Genomic DNA, 20,651 nt, shown 5'->3' on the forward strand with positions numbered 1-20,651 from the left:
TATTCACAGAATTCAGACTGTCATAGACAGCCACTGTTGTAGTGCTACAACATAAGCTACCACTCTCTGGCACTAACTTCTCATTCACAGACTTCTGAAGCTGTTTTATTTCTAGACGGTAACAACAGCAAATGCAGAGGCTGGCAGACTACATTTCACTGTCAGAGAAGGCCCGTACTTCCGATGTTTCGTGAGACCACCAACACTTACCATTTCCTGTGCTACATCCTCTGGGACATCTCTCTCCAAGTCAAAGGAGAACTCTATTGCCTCATTATCTTTATATTTGCCCTTGAGTTTTTTGATGTCTTCAATTCGCAGCCAGAGTTTAATGGCAATTTTTTCTCCATCATCTTCCTCTGCTAGTTCTACCCGCACTCCAGTCTCTTCTTGGAAGAAAGCATGATTCAAAAGGTCCTTAATAGCATATCTAGCATTGGGAAAGAGTGTAGAAAGCATGCACACTTATTAGGTTTTCATAAAATATTAAGGAATATACTTGCCTGATGATCCCCCAAAGTTATTATCTACATTTCATGCTTCTCCCATGAATTATTTGACAGCCCATCGCTCAAATTTCTATTTAAAAGCATGATGGAGAGATAAAATGCAACAACGCTACAGATGTATAAAAAAATAAATCACACATGGGTCAGCAGAAGCACCAACATATTTAAGCTAATTGAACAGGACATATATTAACTAAAATAATAAGAAACCTTGAAGAAACAGTTTGGTTTTACTGAACATTAAGATTCAGCACACAGCCCTTAGTCCCCAAATCAGTACAATAATCTAAATATGTATTTCAGTGTATTTCAAGATCTTATCAAAAGCCTCATCCAGTAAATTCAGCACTAGATGAGCACCACATGATTCCTTTCATATTTTATAATATTTTGAACCACTTCAACCTGCATTCTGTTTGGCACAGTTAGAAGCTTTGTCCTGAAGGTACAGAAGAGATCTATTTTCATATATGCACAGCATTAACAGTAGTAGTCTAAAAGTTAACCACTTAAACTAAATAGCAAGAAATAAGTGATGTGCAGCCACAAAAATAACTTAAAATGGAAAAAATACAGAATTGTTTAACACTAAGAAAGAGTACAGAAACTAAAAATACACAGCAACACCATCAAATTAAAACTTCAGAGTTAATAGAAGGGGATGAATAAACATCCATGAACTGACACAACTAGCTCTGACCAGACTAGCAGGAGGCTAGAGGAAGACTGAAGGCTGAAGCATTCTTGAACCTGACATTCAGTATACAGCAACAATGTAAAAGCAGGAAACAAGCTCCACAAAAAGACCCCACATCAGAGCAGTTACAGATTTCCTGTAATGGTATAAGTTAATCACTTCAAGTAGAAGTCAACTTGCAGAAAGCGTGGATGAAAATGAGCAGCAAGAATTTAAAGAGTAAGAAGAACCCTCAATAATCACGCATAAAATGTCAACAAACGCAAAGGGGCAGGGAAAAGACAAAGGATTACAGAATAACAAACCAACCTGGCAACCTGTAAGGATTGTCCTCCACTATTTTGCTGACCAGGTCAAAGTTTTAAGAAAAGCAGTAGAATTGCTGAATAAACTGACACAGATAGTTATTATAGCATTTGCACTTTTCCTGACACTGAAACAATCACTGAATAATAATCTACCAAATAGAAGCTGCAGAAGTAATACTGGCTTCCCAGCTTTCATCAGAACACAGAAGACCAAGAACTAACCAGATCTGGTATCGTCAGAGATAAAAGACTCAGACAGAAAGTAATCTGAAAAGAAAGCACTTACCTTTCGCCTTTGTTTTGCCGAATGCATCCCTCAATAATCTCCTTCACTTCAGGGATTGCGACTTTATCGAAGCTTGCTGGCTTGACACCCTGGAACATACAAGTAACAGAGAAACTGGCAGGCCCACTTGATTTAAGTTTTGATTGTGTTTACAAACCAATTATTTCACTTAACAGATAACTGGCCTGAATTTCCCACTAGTACAAATTAGAGAGAAATTTGACCCCGATCTTAATGTTCATCTGTTTGTTAGTGACTTCTGCAAACACTTTTTTATCCCCTATTCCTCAGCTACACTTCCAAAACAGAAGGCTTTGGCAGCCAGGTTCTCCGTTATGATGGGAGAACCTTTTAGTTTCCAAGGAAGTTATGCTGGCTAGAGGCAAGTACACAGACTGGACAGAGAATGAAAGGAAACATTTCCTATGCACAAACCCACATAATTAATTTAACAGTCTTCAAAGGATTCTGCTGCTTCCCAGAATGTTTCCAACATGCCATTATATGAAGTAATTTTGGCATAGATTGATTTTACAGGAAAAAACTAAGCCCAGAATGATCTGACTGAATCATTAAATACCTTGTCCAGTGTTCTAAAAAAAAGAAAAAGAAAAGCAAATTAAAATAAAAATACTGTCCTGTATCTTCCCCAGAAGACCTACTATAGTCAAACCACACTCTTGCATCACTCCTGTTGTGAGTTCAGGAAAATGAGCTTAGCAATACAGACATTTACAAAAGCCCTTCAACAACACACACCAATCCTTTCTCCAATACATGCTAACGCCTTTGGGGGAGAGCAAAACAAAATCTAAGTTTGATCAGCTACTCCAATCAGTAAAGCAAACAGGCCACGAGATATGACCATCTGGGAATTCTGCAAAACAGTGCAGGCAGAGAGCCAAACTTCATCACTTAATCATGACCAGAAGCTCTATTTCGGGGGTAATTGTCCACAACAGCAAAATTTGGCACTCAATTTTATTTGATTCAGCCTTTAGCTTCAAACTCTGTATTTAAAACAGCAAAATGAGAGAGGATGAAGACATTCTGTTCAAATTCTGTTATCTGAAGACCCCACGTTTTTCGAGCCTAACAATCCTGAAGTCATGCACTTGATACATCTGATCCCGTGTCACTAGTAAATCACAACTAAACAAAAAGTGAAAACCATAGAGTCTAAAGTACAGAAATAAATGCAGTAATAGCACAAGCGTCATGATTCATGTCCTAAGCAGAAAGTACTTCTGACAGTATCCTATACCATACTGCTTCCCACCAAATGGGGACATTAAGACATGAGCCTTCCCCCTTCCTCTACTGTCAGTGGGAAACAAGTCTTGAAACAGAAAGGTTCAAGTCTCTGAAGCAGAGCCTTTGCAATTACAGACCTTCATTTAACTGAACATGGAGATTAACACAATAATCATTTCCATCTACATTTAGATACTTCCCCCCACCCACCCCCCTCCTTGGCCAGACATGGCAGTATATTGACCTCATATGTTCCCTACCTAAAATATTCTCTACCACACTCTTCCAGAAGAGGGCACAGTCAACATCAACTTTAACAGATTCAAACACAAAGAGTCCAGTCTCTCAGTGGACAACAGTCCTATTTGTCATGACATTTTACAAAGGTGCTATATACCTGGAATTTTTAAAAGGGCAAAAAAACCCTGTAGAAAGACACCGTTTTTCACTTGATAAAAACTTCCTGTAACAACAGCACTCTAGTTATCCACTTCTTTGCTCTAAAATCTGCTCTTACGAAATTCCAGCAATTGAAATTCACAAAACTGAAGAGTATGTTGTGACTAGAATAAGCCCTGAAACACAGTCTGCCAGTGAACATTAGCTTAATGCTTTTAAAAGCTTCAATGAACATTAAGACCTTGGGAGATCAATGCCTCAGCTGATAAGACATCAGACCAAAGCCTGGATGGTTAATACTGTAACCAGGTTGTATCATAAATCTCCAGCTTCCTAGCAGGACATCAGAGCCCTACGCTCCCCAGGGATTTATAAAATTAGTTTTACTGTTTACTACTGGCATCAAGTACCTGTTTGCATCTGCTCTTACAGCAGACTAGTCAAAGACACCCAGCTTTAATTATGACCAAGCTTAAAATGGTCCCAGAAGTTCAGGTTCATATATGTAGAGATAGATGCTTCTATATATAATTAAATTCTCTCCTATATACACATACATATATAATCTATGCAATAATTATTCAACTGCTTATTGTCTATATTTGTACCTAAATTTGCCGAAGTCTAACACACCTAAGTCTCCTAAATAGCTCAAGCCCCAGACATAGCAGCAGCCTGCATATATGTTCATTTACACTGTGGCAGCAGAAGGAAAATGTTAGATCTGTGACAATTTCATTTCAGAAAAACAAAAAGCCAAGTAAGACAACCGGTCTTACTGGTACAGCAAAATATTAACATAACAAAGCCAGAATATGAGTTTTCTTGTTAACTATTTTACTAGATGCTCTGTTCTTGCACAAAGCCTGAAAAAATAAAGCTAAGAATGGATTTTAAATCAGTGATCCTGTCTGCTACCCTGTTTTAATCTGTCCTGAAAGAAATTAAATATCTGACCATAATCTGCAGACCCTTCCATGAGAGCCATTTTACAATACCCCATTTTGTGAATTCCAAACCAAGAGTTCAGTTAAGAAGAAAAGCCCCACCAGCCTCCTCCAGCGTAGCTTCTATGTTCCTAACAGCTCCTCAGATGATGAGAGCCTCACACTAGAGCCTAAAACCAACAGAGGATTCTGTGTTCAAGCAGCTACCCACTTCTCAGATTGTTCCACAGTCCATCAGAAGGGTAGCCTAAATCTAGTCTACAGTTCAGGCCACTTAAGTACTATCAGCTTTTAAAAATTGAGTTTTTTTCTCCTCCAAGCATTAGGGGAAATGCCTAACTATTTTACTTAACAAGACACTATGAATGATAAAAATCAATAAATTAATGAACTCTTTTTCTACCCCAAGCTGCCTACACAGAGAAACTGAAGGGAGGCCAGGCCCTGCAATGCACATAACCTTGATGTGTCCTTAAGAGCACATGAGCTGGGCAGCCAAGCATATGTTCATTAGTTTCTTAACCCAAAGGCACTCAAGTACCTACTAAGCCATTCAGTATTTCCTGGTTTTCACCATGCTTACTGCAAGATGGTCGCATTCTCATATGCCTCTCCCAGTCCTCATACTCCTCAGAAGACTCACAGGACAACTCAAATCTTCTAATCTACTAGTCCTATTCCCCTGTGGCAGTTTAATGAGATCTAAACACCCAAATCCCACTGGTACTTTTCCCGAGTTTGCTAAAGGAATAGAAGAGCTCTTGCAGAGAAAAAAAATGTAGATAGGTATAACAGGCACACATGAACGTCATCAATATTTTCTCAAGCTACTATCTAAAACAGCACAAACTGGCACCACTGCTGAAAGTAAGCCTCCTGTTCTCCACCTCCCATTCCCACACCCATGTCATTTCCTCCCTTTTGCTGGCACATGGATTTATACAGCTGCATAATGAACCAGATCACAGTGTTTATCAGACTTGAAACAAAATCCAGCCAAAAAAGCCTGCAGCAGTTTCCAGTGAGATGAAGCTCCCCAGTCTGGTTCCTTACACCGTTGCACTAGCTCTCAGGCTTACAGAAGGGAAGCGATAGTGCAATAACTAACAAGGGCAGAATTGCTTCTTTTGAAAGAAGCACCAACTTACTATAAAACCCACTGAACACTTATATTTTGAGAGCACCTCTCGTGGGTGCACTTCTCATATGGGTATATATGTGGGTAGCAGAAAGCACAACTGATACAAAACTAAATACCTATCTTACAGTCTTAAGCATAAGAAGAGATTTCACATTTCACTTGTCTTAGATGTGGTAAGGTTTATGATTTTTATCAAATTTTAATCAGGTGAAAAGAGTGTATTCCAAAATTCAACATCCACATTTATACGGTTATTTGATCCATTAAAGGCAAGTTAGGTACTCTTTAAAACACTAGATTTTTCAAGATACTTTAAACACTAGAGTATAAGCTACCCACAACCCTTCTTCACAATTTTTGCCTAGAAACATGCAGTATTTTGCATTTGTTAGATCACCAGATCACTGGGTCAGTAGTTTAACATCTTGTTCTATGCAATAGATACTGAAAATATCATTTACTTCATACGAGAAGGTACAATCAGTGCTGTAGAACTTTTACATCAAAACAAAATGAAGACACAGGAAGTGTTACAGACCCTCAGCAATCCTAAATTTAAAAAAATATTTAGATTTGGAACAACACCACAGGTGGAAAAGAGCAGAAGCAATAAGTGTTCCAGCCTTGCTGATCAGGATTCTACTCTACATTTAAAACATTATGGGGGAAAAAAAAAAAGTACAGTCAAGTTTAAAAGCTGAAGACCCCAGCTATGCAAATGTAAAGCAGTTCAGCAGATTTGTCAAGAATTCTGATTCATCCCCAAAACCCTTTCCTGTGTCTAAACGCGCTTTAGAGAGCTGAAATTCTTACTTACCTCTTTGGCACAATCCTTGTGAGAGCAGCAACAGTGGGAATTAACAATTACAAATATGGGACCAATCTCTCTTTTTGCAAAATCCATCAGGAAAAGAGATGCACACACCAGAAAGAGTTAGTTAGGTGCTAGTTTCCGATGGAAATCCACTAGGCTGTGGACTTAACGCACAGCGGAAGGAAAGCAGATGTCTAAGTTAGAAGGGAGCATTGTTTCCTGTTTGACACCTCTTGTACTTTTCCAAGTCCAGTACATGAGGCTGCAGAGATTTGAGCTTAATATCTGCTTTTCCCTCTCAAATACTGAATAGAAAGAAAAAATGTAAGCAAGAGGTAAGCATGTCCTTTTCTGCCTGCCCAGCTAGTTGTAAGGAGGAGGAAGAAGAGGCAGCGCAGGGATCCTTTACTTCCTGCGTGTCCCCGCCCCCCTGTTTGGCTGCTCTGCCTATTCTCCTCCCAGGTTTTCTGCAATAGTTTAAGGCTACACATAGGATCATCACCCAGTTCACTCCTGCTGTTGCAGAAGTACACTTTTAAACAGAGGGGAACAGGTCAGTCAGTGTCGTGTTCCGACCCAAGGTTGCTGACACTAGTTTTGTACAGGGGGATGAAGGCAGCTGCTGTTTCTCCTCTTTCCATGGAGCTACAGAAGTATGCATACAGCTGACTATAATTTAATCCTAACAAAACATAAGTCAGCACTAGGATAAAATAATATGTTCCAGTTCCATCCTTCCTGACAATCACATTTACTACCGTTGGCAACATTATCTGCTTTCCTTTTACTGGGTGCTTAATGTAAGGGAATAGGAATTTGAAGGTGATTTTCAAACTGTTGGACGAAGTTAGAAAGCCACATCACTGCTTGTTTTACGCCACACATGCACAAACAATCCACAGTGTTATATGTTCTAATACCTCTTGCTATACTCCAAACCTAAACCTAGAGTCTGACATCTTTTTTTTCCCTGCTGGTATCTAGTTTCAAACAGCCATTGTAAAACTTGTTTACTAATAAAATGCATTGTTCATAACTTCAGAGCTTTTGTTTTTTCTGGAAGGGCATAAGAAGCAATGCTCCTTATAGTAAGGATCACATACACCATTTTAAAGTGTGAAGTAAGCAATTGAATTTTGACCAACTAGTGATGATAAACTGTGATAAAATTCCATTTCAAATTATCAAGATCACTTTTCACCCCAAAGTATCACTCCTAGTTCCTCAAGTATACCACAATTATACCAGTGTTGTTATACCATACAACATCAGTGTTGCAAAAGCAACACTTTTTAATCCTTTACTGGGCATTTTAGAAATCTTCTCCACCAGCTGCTGTGAAACTTTAGAGGAGTCAAGGGAAAAGGGATCATTAAAGATTCTGCTATGCTAATTGGCCTTCCAACTGCTTAACTAGACATTTTATATCCCCCTCAAAAAACCCCAACTAACTGTTGATTATCATCTCCATTTCAACAGTACTTACTGGTATCATGAATAAACTATGTTGGAATTTTGCTTGCCATTGCTTATAGATTTTTTTGTTGTTGTTACAGTTGCACTCAAAACAAATAGACACTCTGTAGTCAAAGTAAATCTACTTCACTGGAATAAAAATATAACATTTTGCACACCTGATTACAGTTACACTTTTCTGGGGTACACTGCGTGACTTGCAAAGAACATTAATCAACAAGCACAGGGCCTACCTGTCCCAGTCTAACCACAATTCTTGCTTGGCTCTTTTCAAAGGTGCTATAACTGCAGAGCTTGAAAGGAATTCTACCGTAACTGATTAATCTTCTCAAACAAAATGTTCCAACGTTGCAGTCCAGAGGCTAATAGAATCAGTAGCAAAGTCAAATCCCACAAACAAAGTAATTAAAGTCTCTATATTTTCTTTTTGCTAAGTTGTTACCATTCTAGTTTTAGCCAGTCCCAGGCTGCCACAAACCATTAATTCCAGGAATTTAGACAGAGAATACAATTCCAGTGGAAAACAAGTCAATGATCCTACCTCCTTCCCCATACTCTCAAAGAAGCCCCCAGGCAATGGTATACATGGCATCTAAATTGGTTTACCTCCTGATCTTTTAAATTTCACCACCTGCTATTAGTTACTTACCCAGCCCTCAAAACCTACACCTTTAACCATTTCACCACCATTTCCTTCTCTAATCTTTCATCTTAAATCCTGTTGTCTGTTCTAGAAACAATCTTTCAGATTTAGTTCTTTTCTTATTTCACACAGGCTACAACTGTAACTATTTGATAATTCTCATCCCAATCCAATTGAATATTGTGAAAAGGAAGACTTTAGTTTAAGATTTACTCCTTTCAAGAGAGATACCGGTTGCCTACGGAGGATGGATGTTATTGTTCTTGTTAAAAAGCAAGCTAGAGTAGTTGAGACTGCAGGGGAAAAAAATGCAACACATTTAACAGAAGTGAAAATTTAGCTTCTCTGATTTCAGTATTTTCATAGCAATTAATTCTGGACAATTGATAATTCTGCCAAGAATTAAATGAGTAAATCCTGCAGAATAAGCTCTACAGCAGATCAGTATCCTAACAGAGTAAATAGCATTACTGCAATACAAGCAGCAGAAGCAGATAAAAGCTTCTGATGAGATGGAGTTAGCTCATGAGGCACTATTTAGACTAGGACAGGCCTAGTTCTCTTCTCTTCTGATCAAAAACAATGATTGCACATTTTGAAGCAAATATATTCTGAACTTGACTGATCTACCATCATCCAGATCAAAATTCATATCTCAGCTATTTGAGACCTCTATGTCACTGAAATAGCTTAACCAGTTGGTCTTCACCCTCTGCGATGCAGGTGTATAAGTAATCTATGTCCCATGACTCTTAAATTTCTACAGACCAGCTGTCTTCATGACTTGCAACAGATAACCACATATGCCCATATTTCACAAACACACTGTAAAGACAATAGAGGCACTGTAATATTTATACAGGCCCACTTGCTGCAACCTGATTGATCACAATTTAGAAACTCTCATCCTCTTCAATTTACCACCTCTCTCAAACAATTGAGGCCAACAACAGTAAAAAAAATCCCAAATATAAATTATTAGAGTTGTTATACACACAAGGTATATTTGTATTTCGATTGACACACCCATACTAACTGCTTATTAGCAAAGTGTGTGAGGTTGCTTAAAAGAAGCACCTAGTCATTTGTATGAGATAATCTTTGGTGACAAGAATAAAACAGACTCCTCATTTGACTAGCCACCACCTGCACATCTGTATTCTTCAACTGATCTCCAAGCCCAGCAGCTGCAGACACTGACATTGTCTGCTTAAACTTCTTTGCTAGTGTCTCAATACTGTATTTTTAAAGTCAGAGAATTTACAGCCTTAAAAGCCTTACAAGACTGGTATAGTAGACTACAGTACTGTTGCTTTGTTTCCATGCAGCTAAATTTGAACAAGAACTAGTCATAACTCTTCCTAGAAATCGTTGGCTGTGATCCTTTCCAGCACTCTTAAGTAAAAGGCTGTAACAAAGTAAAACACCACTGTATTTCTGATAATACTGAAACACAACTTATGTTATGCACTACTGCTGAATATACACCATGCCTTACAACTACCCTATTGACTAATTATCTAGCCCAACACACAAGGCATTTAAAGTTTTTGCTTTAAAGATGAAAGTCCACTGTACCTCAGCACCACGAGGTAAATAAAAATATCAACCTATTTCAAAAGTCATAATAATCTGGAGCCCTTATGACTAGCTAAGCAGATGGTTTTAGTTAAAAAGTAGATTAATCAATCACAGCACCTACTATAACTACAGCAATTCTAATGAATAGAAGAAATTACTCAAGTTCTAGAACAGGAAATTTTGTAACTGCAAAGCAGGACACAGTTCCTTAGTGTATAGCTGGCAAACAATTAGGATATCAGCGCATGTAACAGTGAAAAGGGCCTGCTTTAGAAACCCACAGTATGAGGATGGCAGTTCTTCTGAAACAACTATAAAGGCTGATTAGACAAGTGGATGAGGCACTAACTTTTCAGTTTTTATTCTTGCACAAGAGCATAAAGGTAAGGTCAGTTTAATTATCACACAGAGTTCTTTAACCTCACACTTAGGAGCAGGGATGCTTATCAGCCTTATCATCTGAACAAGAATATGCAGTGGTGAACATCTTGAGCTAGCTGAATGACCCTTTTCTTTATTGGGACTTCAGATTGGAGATGGCTTTCCAGAAAATACAGGCATGCCTAGACACACATTTCAGTGCTATAAATTTAGAAATGCCACAGTGACACAATACTAAAAGCGTCTGTCTTCTATTTTCAGTATGGAAAAATAGATTTATTTGAAGAAAAAAAAAATCAAACTATATTAGTTGCATTCTCTGCTTTAATCAGCAACCATTCTGATAGGAAAACATCATCTAGTACCCAAGTACAGCAACAGTAATTCAAAAGCCACAGATTAGTTTCAGTGAACTTTGAACTGAATTAAAAAGAACAATCTAACACAGACCACAAAACACATTTGGTACCAGAACTAGCCTTTAGAAGAAGATACCTACTAAAAAGCCCAGGATGGTGCTGGAAACACTGAAAATATTGCACAATTCAGACAATGCACCAAGAGGCATCATCCCTTTTATTTTATGACTTATTCTAATAGGAATGAAGGACTTCTATTTGTATACCAAAAGATTCAACAGTTTCAGAGGGTGGTCCTAGAAAGTATCCCTGTCTGCTACGCAGGGAACTTTATGATGGTGGTAATGTAGAAATAAGATTACCTTAAAACCAAGTCACAACCTCATAGTGTTAGGAAGCTTCTAAGTACTTATACTGGACAGAGAAGCAACAGCCTTTTTTCTCTTCACACAAAAAGATTAAACACAATAGGCTACAAAGTTTCATATATACACACACATTTTAGCCTGGTGCATCTCTCTATTTTTAGGAATAAACAGTATCTGCAAAATCACATTCAACTTTGGTGACCTTCACTCTTCTAATATAGGAACAAACACAAGCATTCAAACAGGCATACGTACTCCCACGTCACTGCCTGCTCTGGCAACAGCCCTGAGTAACCTGGAGATAACTAAAGGGTTTATGTAAAATTTTAGTGGAGTTCTAGCCTATGAATCACGTAATAATCTCAAAATAACTTAGTATTACTCAACTCCCCTGTGAGCTTCCACAAGACTAAAACTTTCCTGGACTTATCCCATTCCTACCCCTGTTGCAACTACAGCAGTACAGTTAGCAGGTCAAGTAGTAGCCCGTACATTCTTAATGTCAGTATTTTTGACTAGTGGCACTAAACTGATAAATAACATTGAGCTATCAGTCTCCCTACAGTAATGCTTCAGTGATTCATTAACGGTTCTCATCACACTGCAAAGCCAGGCGTTTTAATAACACCACCTCCCTGTTCCTAAGGAGAGCCACCTTCCCATGTCTTGTTAAATTAAAGTAACCTCAGTTAATGTAAGAGCTAAATAGATGTCAGTACAGGACAGAATATTAAATATTAGTAACACAGTTTTAAGAGACCTGATCCTTAGGAAATAATTAACTTTTTAAATTTTTAAATATACATTGTTTAATCAGTATTCAATTTATTTAGGTTTCTAAAAACACATTTGGAAACCCTACAGTACAATCAAATTCTAGGATTTCAGGTGTTAAAAATACATTAGATCTTGATTTTATGCAACTCAACCAAAGCTCACGCCCTTCACCCCCCTTTTAATTCATGATCATTTTAAAATGATATCCAATTCAAAATTGCTAAGAAACACATTCCAGGGTCAGCAGTGACCAATATAAATAAGAAGTATCTCCTTTCACTTCAAACCAAGTTTGTTTTACACCACCAATATTGACAAAACAGTTTTAGCTGTAATCTAGAAGCTTTTGATGCTGAATAGTACAAATGCCTCTAAGATCAACTCGTAAAAGCAAGCTACTTTTAGAAAGGAATTCAGTTGAATGAGCCTTTTACTTTCCAACTTCAGATATCATCTGCCCTAGTTGTGCAAACCATATAGGCATGTTATATCTCAGTGTTCAAGCCAATGCCTGCTTTTCCTTACTTAGATCATTGTCATTTCTTAAAGAGGACTTCTTATCTAGCATGGAAAGCTTCTTAAAATACTAATGCTTCAAAACCTTGAATTCCCATCTTCCATTTTTAAGGCTACATATTTCTGAATTGATGAGTCAGTGACTGAACCTCCAGCCGAGGAAGATTCTTCACTCTTAAAGACGTTCCAGCAAAATGCTTGCAAACGACTTGAACAGCTATAAGATGCAAGTGGTAGAAGCTTAAGCATTCTTTAGTCCTTTCGGTGTGATGCAGAGGAATTGCACATGATGTGCAATTTTTTTTCCATTTGATATTTAAGTACCTGAAGTTTCTTCTTTCAATGAATACAATTACAAGAGTTCGCCCTTTCTTACAATTAACCTGTTTCCTGTGCTTGATTGAAGGTTCATGGCATTTCAGTATCTGCTTTAACAGAAGACTATTTGCTCTGTCTGAGGATTACCTCCCCCTACTTTTCCATTGATTTTTTTCCATTGTTTTTTCCACCTGAAAGCTTAATAGGAGGGGTGTCTCTGTGTCTATCTGAACCATGATACAGAGGTTCATGGTTCATGAAATCAAGTTATTCAAGGTAAAGAGTTTTATGTATGCCTAAAAAAAGTTGCATATTGCTTCCAGAAAGCAAAAGAGGACATGCATCAACATTCATTACGCACTGCAAGTAAAATTAATTATAAGTCTAAATGTTAAGCATTTATATTTGCTGCCTAGGACGCCTCAGGAAGAAGAAAACAGCTGGGATACTTTGCCCATTGCATCACTAGTGAAAATGAAGTAGTTGACTAATCTAGACAATTATGATGCCTAACTTTTAAGACACTAAAGAAGAGATTAATTTCATCTCAGTTGACCAAACTGCAGCACTTTGTAACTGCCTGGTTTCCAGCCAACAGAATGACCTTCACTCTAACCAGTGAGCTTCAGTCCCCACCAGTTACGGAAATTAGGGATTTTTAAACGAGTCAGACACTGCCCGGTCAGGTTACTCATTATGTATCTTGTTCCCTTGGGCCTTTTTTTTAAGCTCTGTAGAACAGAGAACAAAAATGTTGTGCCCACTCAGTGGAACACTTCAGTACAGAACTTTTTTTTTAAATCAAAATGCAAAATACTTTTTTTTTTTTCCTTCTCATCTTAAGGCCAGCTCAGAAGGCAGACATTTGTTTACAGAGAAGAGACTGGCTTTTGGTGAAAGCAAGGACAAGTGCAAAACTTCAGTCTGTCAAAGTAAGCACGCAGAAAATAAAGTACAGACCACAAGTCCACCAGGAGAACTTAAAAGGTAAGTTTATATAATGGGAAGGGGGTGAAAGAGAAAAGGAAGTTTTCTGCTCACACTCAGCTGATTAGTATATTTGAAACTAAGGATGGTCTTATTAACTTTTTTGCAGCTAACATGCTTAGATTTTTATGTTAGTGGTAGATATACAAGAATGAGACAGATCTGCATACTAAACCCATTAATTGTCTTTTTACTAGTCCTGGGACTAGTCAATCACCTAGAAGATTTAAGACTTGTGACATCCAAGTATTAGAAACTGAGTAATCAGTACCTCTACACACTTTGAAAAATAACCTCTGTGCTGCAAAAAGCAAGCTTGAAGGAAATACAGTGTCGAAGTAATCGGAGTCTATACTACATCTGTGAGCGGTAACTGCAACATGAGCAAGAGAAAACCAAGCCAGCTTTTGAGGCAACTGCATGGGTTACATCGGTCTCACCAGAGGCTGAGACAAAGCAGCTGAAGCTACTGCAGTTAGTTATGCCTTCACTGCTTTGCTTCCCAAACAGACTAAATTAAGAAATCATACTTAAGATGTCTGTTCTATAAATATCTCTGTTTTCATTTAAATGCACATGTAGCCCATTTCAAATATCTCCTGTGACAAATTGTTTAATTGAAATATGCATGGAACAGGTCAAAGAAATAATACCAGTCTCCAAAGGGAAATGAAGTCAAACAGGGAAACTTTCCTGAATTTTACCAAGATCTTACACTCCTTTTTTTGTGCAAGTGAGTATGTAACAGAATTAAGTATCTTGATTACATTTTGTATTGGAACTGTCTCTATTGCTTTGATATGGCGCAGAACTGGGGGAAAAAAAAAAGAAAAGAAAAAGGGGGGACCCCTTTCCCAACCTAGTAGTGTATCACACAGCCAGTTGTATCTGCACGAGAAGGCAGAGGAGAAATAAGTCAGTCACAGGAGCAGGCAAGACTACCTTAATATTGTGGCTTATTTTCAGTTAATTACAGGCTTAGATGTTTGTTTTTTTCTGAGGCCAAGTAGGCAGCAATAAGTGCCCAGTGGATGCATTCGGTCGCAGATGAAAAGACATACTGCTTAAGCCTCAGAGGAGATTTCCCCGCCATCCCAGTAAGGTAAAAATTCCAGGAGTTGCAATTTCTTTTAAGTACTAACTACTAATTTATTTGGAACCATTTCCAAAGAAAAGCAGAGAATAGCTTCAATGAAGAAAATCTTTTTTTTTTTTTTGAAACAAAATTGCAACATTATGATTTAACAAAACAAAGAGGAAGGCTAAACTCCTTTATGTTTGAGTGAGAAGACATACAGATCTTATTTTCCTTTCTAAAGAAACTGCTAGTGAAAGAGTCTGGACTGAGTATGCTAGAGGATATGAGTACAAAGAGAGGTCAATACTCTGTCAAACTCTTGCCAGCTTCCTTACCAGAACTGTAAAACAAAGTTCAGCATAACACCTTGAGCCCTACAAACTGTAGACAGTTGGGGGTTTTTTCTAAGCTAGGCGTTTACCCAGGTTCTTCTACTGAAAGAATTCTTCTAGCTAAAGTGAGCCAGAACACGAATTTAATTGCCCTTCTGTTTCTTGTGCAGGGAAAATTCAGGAACTTTACGCTAGCACTGCTTTAAGGAAAAACAGGAACTTCCCAGTGAGACAATGTAGACAATATAGACAAGCATCTTGCAAACAGCAGACTCATGCAGCAGTGCTATTAGCCAAGACATGAAGCAACAATAACTGCCTGGGCCAACAATAACTGCCAATGTCTCATCTCTGGAAGAAACTTCAGCGTTTAGATCTGATACCTAGACCTTTGCTTACTTAACTGTATTATTTGATCAAAAAACTGCTTACAACCATGAGGGAAGACCCTGAACAGAAAAGGTAAAACGTATAACCGAGTACTCTCGGCAATCCTGGCAAACAACTCAATGCTGCAGTATCTGGGCATCAGCTAGAGCAATCCTTATCACAAAAGGTATAAGGTCAAAACACAATGTGGCTGAAGGTCATCTTAGAAAAAGAGACCAAGGCACAGACAAAGTGGGAGAAAAGAATGTAAGCTGGTAGTACCAAGTCCAGACCTGAGAGGACACTCTTGGCATTAAGACACCTTTTACAGGCTTCTGTCCTAAGCAATAGCAAGGATTTAAGCTAACGGAGCAACTCCGCTTTTCACTAAGCCTAATAGTTACACAAAGGAGGCAAGAAACATCAATTCATTTAAACACATATCACCTGCACTGAGTGGCTGCACTTTTTGATCTTATTGCCTTTGGGGTTTCAGTGGTTTTTAAGCTTCCGCATAGCATGACTGTCAGCAGCAGACCATTATTACTGCCTTTCCCTCTGGTCTCTGTGTATGCATCTAGATAAAATAATCCCTTCATTTAAGGCACCGCAGGACTACAGCTACCACCTCAAAATATTCCTAAACATGCCTAAGAAAGTAGCAAACCAAGGTGTTGAAATGGAAGTGTTAAATATCTTCCATAAATCACATTCACCTGTGCTGGTAAGTACCACTGGAGTCACCCGCACAAGACATTTTCTGACTCCACTCTGTTATTGATGGTTTGCACACAGTCCTTTTCAATATCGAATTTCCAACTGGTTCATCCGTCTATCACAACTGCAGACATTGTCTAAACTTCTAAAGTCTCCTTTGAAATGAAAGAAAAATCTTATTTCTTTAACAGGGAGCAAAGCAAAGGACAAGAGCAGAAAACTATACGGTTCTTTTTCGCATTGGTTCACAGAGCTTTCAGACTGGTAAAAAGAATACAAAGAGTATTTTATTTCCCTTTCATAACATGGTTCTGTTTTCCACATTATAGAAGAAACACTGAATTCTCCATTATCAATTAAGACAGGTTCATGCTTTAATTCCAGATAATATTGTCTTTTCTTCACTGAAAGCCTTCCTTGAAAGTTATTGAAGTTTTGTTTGTGGGGGGTTTTTTGTTGTGTTTTTTTGTTGGTTTTTTTTTTTTTAAAAAACCTGCTTTGTGACTACAATGAAATTAACAAACCCAAATATACCAGAGCACACAGCCTTTCATTCTCTGCCTAGAAGCAGACAGATGTATATTTCATTTTATTTACTTCCCTGTCTTTTACTCCTTCTGAAAGAAAACAAGATTTCCTTGATTTCATATCAAAGTACATTTTAGAGCTCTCAAGCAGTAGAAGAAACAGCAGTAACGTTCAACAATTAAATTCAGCCTGTGAACCATCAGCAGTAGAGTAGAAGGTGGTGTTGGACAGACCAAAAAATTACCAGCATTTCTCATCCACTTAAAAGTTCAACAGTAAAAAAAAAAAAGATGGGGAGAAAAAAACATCAAGCACAATAAACAAGTGGTAAGTTGAACCCTGGTAAGTCTCTAGATAAGTTTGTCCACTACAAGCCCCTACAAGGCTTTCCAATTGCTAAGTACTTCACAGACCAGGAAAAAAAAACAGCACTTTAAGACCTGGGGCCTCCCAAGCCTCAAAAAAGGCTGCTTCTCAAAAGCCAACTCTCACCAGAGCCTAGTTCCTAGCACTTTAAGTAATGGTCAGGGCAGTTACATCAGGTGTCTGTTCTGCGAAAAAGTGCTTATCCAAATTATTCTGCTTTGGCTCTGGCCAAAACACATACATAAGCCGAGCAAAAGGTACCACTAAGACTGTTTTGGTAAGATACTCAGTTTTCTTTCACTGATCCAAATAGCTTGCAAATCAGATTATGCTGTAAGCAGAGTAAAGGCTAGACTTTACCCTTGTTTTCCCTCTCTATTTACAAAATTACAGATAAATCCACCAATGTGCAAAAAAAATACTCTGCGTGTGTATATATAAACTTACTCTAACATCTGTTCAAAAAACCAAAACAGTCGTTTATCCCTTCTGTCTTCCTCTTTTTCTGTGCCTCTCCAATATTCCCCTTTAAACAACGGAGAGTCTTTTATTTCACCAAGCCTTCCTTCGGAATTCATTACTTCAGACATGAAGACCCTCCCTTCCACATCTGTAAGTCAGTAATTATATCTGCCTTTTGCAGTGTGAGGCATCAGGAATAAGTATTTTATTTTTACAAAGCTAAACAAGTCATTTATTAAATCTCCAACTTCTCCAAGATAAAACACACAAAAAGATTAACATGAATTCATTTGTCTATGGATCGGAGAAAAAGGTAAGTTTGTTTCCTCCCTCTGCATACCCACACAGGTATTCTAAGAAATCCAATGCAATTTTTTTTTACTTCCCTAAGTGGCCACCTCACTATTCTTTCTGAATGCTTAGATCAGAAGTTTGAACGTGTGCAGTTTGTTTTACTACACTGGTATGGTCTTCACGACACTCTTTTAGATATCACAAAGTAAATCTAGCCACAGCCACCCTGAACATTTCCAGCACTACAGTTCTGCTTTCTACATTCAAGGTCTGTAGGTTCCACCTAGTCTAATCAGATGGGCAAACTCAAATCTCTTGCTTGCCTTCTCAGCTTTATTTGGTTTCACTGGCGATGCTTCCATGACCACTACACTTACCAGCGCTTCTCAGGGTGGAATACCTTCCTGCCATTTACCAAGTATTTCTACTCCATAATTGTAAGTGAACCTGACACACAGTAGCTAAAGGCCATTTGGAATTCAGTAAGCTATTAACTTAAATTTACTCTAGGTAACAGTTTATGATTTGCCTTGGCAGGCAGCTAAGCTAAAGTGCTCAGATTTTGCGATCCAGCTTTATTTCAGAGAACAAAGTTACCATCTAATTTTCAAGACTGAAAGACTTTCACCGTCCCCCCAGTAGCTTAGAAAATAATCTGTTACTATTCTAATGTGTTTTGTTGTTTGGTTTTGGTGTGATTATTTTTTTAAAACCCTATGCAATACCTTCTTATATATTGAAGGAAGAGCATGAACACATGCTAAGTTTTATTTCCATTCACATATTTTACAGCCTTCTGACTGATCGTTTGGTAAGCTGAATCATCATATACCTTTCCACCCATCCCCAAAAAACCTCGTCAGCTTTTTTCCCACACACACTTCACAGTTTAATGCTACCCAGCCGTATGCCTTTTCTGCTAGTAGTAGTAGCTGTAGAATCAGTAGTGGGGAGGGACTTACACTGGTCACTCGACGGTAGATCTGCGCAGCATTTTGGCACTCGGAATAAGGATACTCAGACGTGGCCATCTCTAGCATACACATCCCAAACGCATATACATCAACGGATTCATCATATTTCTCCTCATACATCTCAGGGGCCATGAACTCTGGGGTACCTTAAATTAAAAGAACGATTCAGACTCTAAATGTCTCAAAGCGAGCAGAGGCTGCTGGCGTTACTCACCGCAGGAGGAAGCGGATGGGCAGACCTATGAGACAAGAGAAAGTGGAGGCAAAAAAGAGGGAGGAAACCCTTAGTCACTGTTGCATCAACATACTTTGTGAGTCTTCCATTGCAAGGCCTTTATGAAATAAGAATGGCATGAAAGGACTGATGCAATTCCTGGATTATGCATGTTAGTTAATATAAGTATCAAAACAGACTGGATCAGGCTGTAGTCAAATGGAGAGATGGGGATAAAAGGGGAAAACCGTAGACTAGCCACAGGCTGCAAACCAAATACTAAGGAGAGTTAAGACACTTACCTTTTTCCCCTGTAAAAAAGGAGGCACATTAAACCTTGTTTCAAAAATTACCCGACTGCCCTCTGCTGCAAAAGTAGTAGTATTGGTAAGAGCCCACAGCTAGTCTCTGACCTGGTGCTCTCCATCTACTTTTTGAAGTAGAATGGTTGGGGAAAGGCCTTGCAATGAAAAACTCTGTTATAAATAAAAATCTTCATGAAAAAAGGATAAAAAGTAATTTTCTGCAAAGGCCACTCACCAGAGCCCTTTTCTTCATATACTTACCTTCTCACCTGCAGTATATTTATAGGCCTACTGCAGATACAGGCATTAGTGAGGGACATCCTACAGTCAAAAATACTCAGAAATACAGAGAGATTGAGTTACAGGCATAGAGCGTGAGATTCAACAAGTCCCATTAAAGTAGTGTGCAGAAAATTATTGCCCAGTGAAGAATCACAGCATCCCCTCTGTAAGCAAAGGGACTGCATTGTATGATCAGATTTACTTTAAGCCAGAGATACAAGTTTGCTTTTTGTAAATTTAAGCACAGAATTATTTCCTGCAGACACCAGATTCAAGACAGTTTACAGACCATTCTGTAGCCACATTGCTTGTTTTCACCACACTAAACCAAAAAGCGGATGCAATTGCAGTCATTTATCCAAAGGCTAACCATTAACAGACAGCTAGATACAAGGCCGTAATTTTCCAATAATAAGTTTGAGGATAAGATGCACAGGCTTAAGAAAATATATTTTTTGACACTGTATATTTTTCTTTCCTATTAATACTTTGACTTGGTGAAGAAGCAGGAAATATTTCAGCGACAGCTTGCAAGACAATTTACAGGTATAAACCATTGATCCCATCTAGGAATCTAGTATAGGACTGTTGAGTAATACTGCATTTTAGCAAGCTCTAAATAGTGAGAGCAACTTCATTCTCTGCAGCCCTTTCACCCAACTATAAAAACAAAGCTGATAAAACCAATTCTTTAAAGAAGTCACAAAAAGGACTATACTAGTTCCATCAAACCAATTTCTGAATAAGCTTATTAGTGGATACATAAGAACATAAGCATCCCCAATGCATCCTCCTAACTTACATAAAAATCCACATTCTATAGACTCCCCGAGTAAGGCATTATACCACAGTCTGACTGGGATATAACATATATAGAGACTTTCTTTGATATACCTTTGTTTCTGTTTACTCTAAGTGTAAGAGATTTAATATTAACCCCTGGTGACAAAAAAAATATTGATTGGCTGT

General features: G+C 38.2%; 1 protein-coding gene across 14 annotated transcripts in view; it reads right to left on the reverse strand.

Moving 5' to 3' along the window:
- Positions 1-20,651, reverse strand: part of WNK1 (WNK lysine deficient protein kinase 1) — a 107,309-nt gene that overhangs the window by 45,894 nt on the left and 40,764 nt on the right. For all 14 annotated transcript variants that reach the window (XM_063318690.1, XM_063318708.1, XM_063318698.1 and 11 more), the window contains exons 4-6: positions 18,870-19,027; positions 1,801-1,889; positions 211-430 (exon numbers count right to left, since the gene is read on the reverse strand). In XM_063318690.1, coding sequence (XP_063174760.1) covers positions 211-430; positions 1,801-1,889; positions 18,870-19,027 — 467 coding nt within the window. The remainder of the gene's footprint in view (positions 1-210; positions 431-1,800; positions 1,890-18,869; positions 19,028-20,651) is intronic.

Source organism: Chroicocephalus ridibundus, chromosome 1 (assembly GCF_963924245.1).
Source record: "Chroicocephalus ridibundus chromosome 1, bChrRid1.1, whole genome shotgun sequence".
Lineage (NCBI taxonomy): Eukaryota > Metazoa > Chordata > Aves > Charadriiformes > Laridae > Chroicocephalus > Chroicocephalus ridibundus.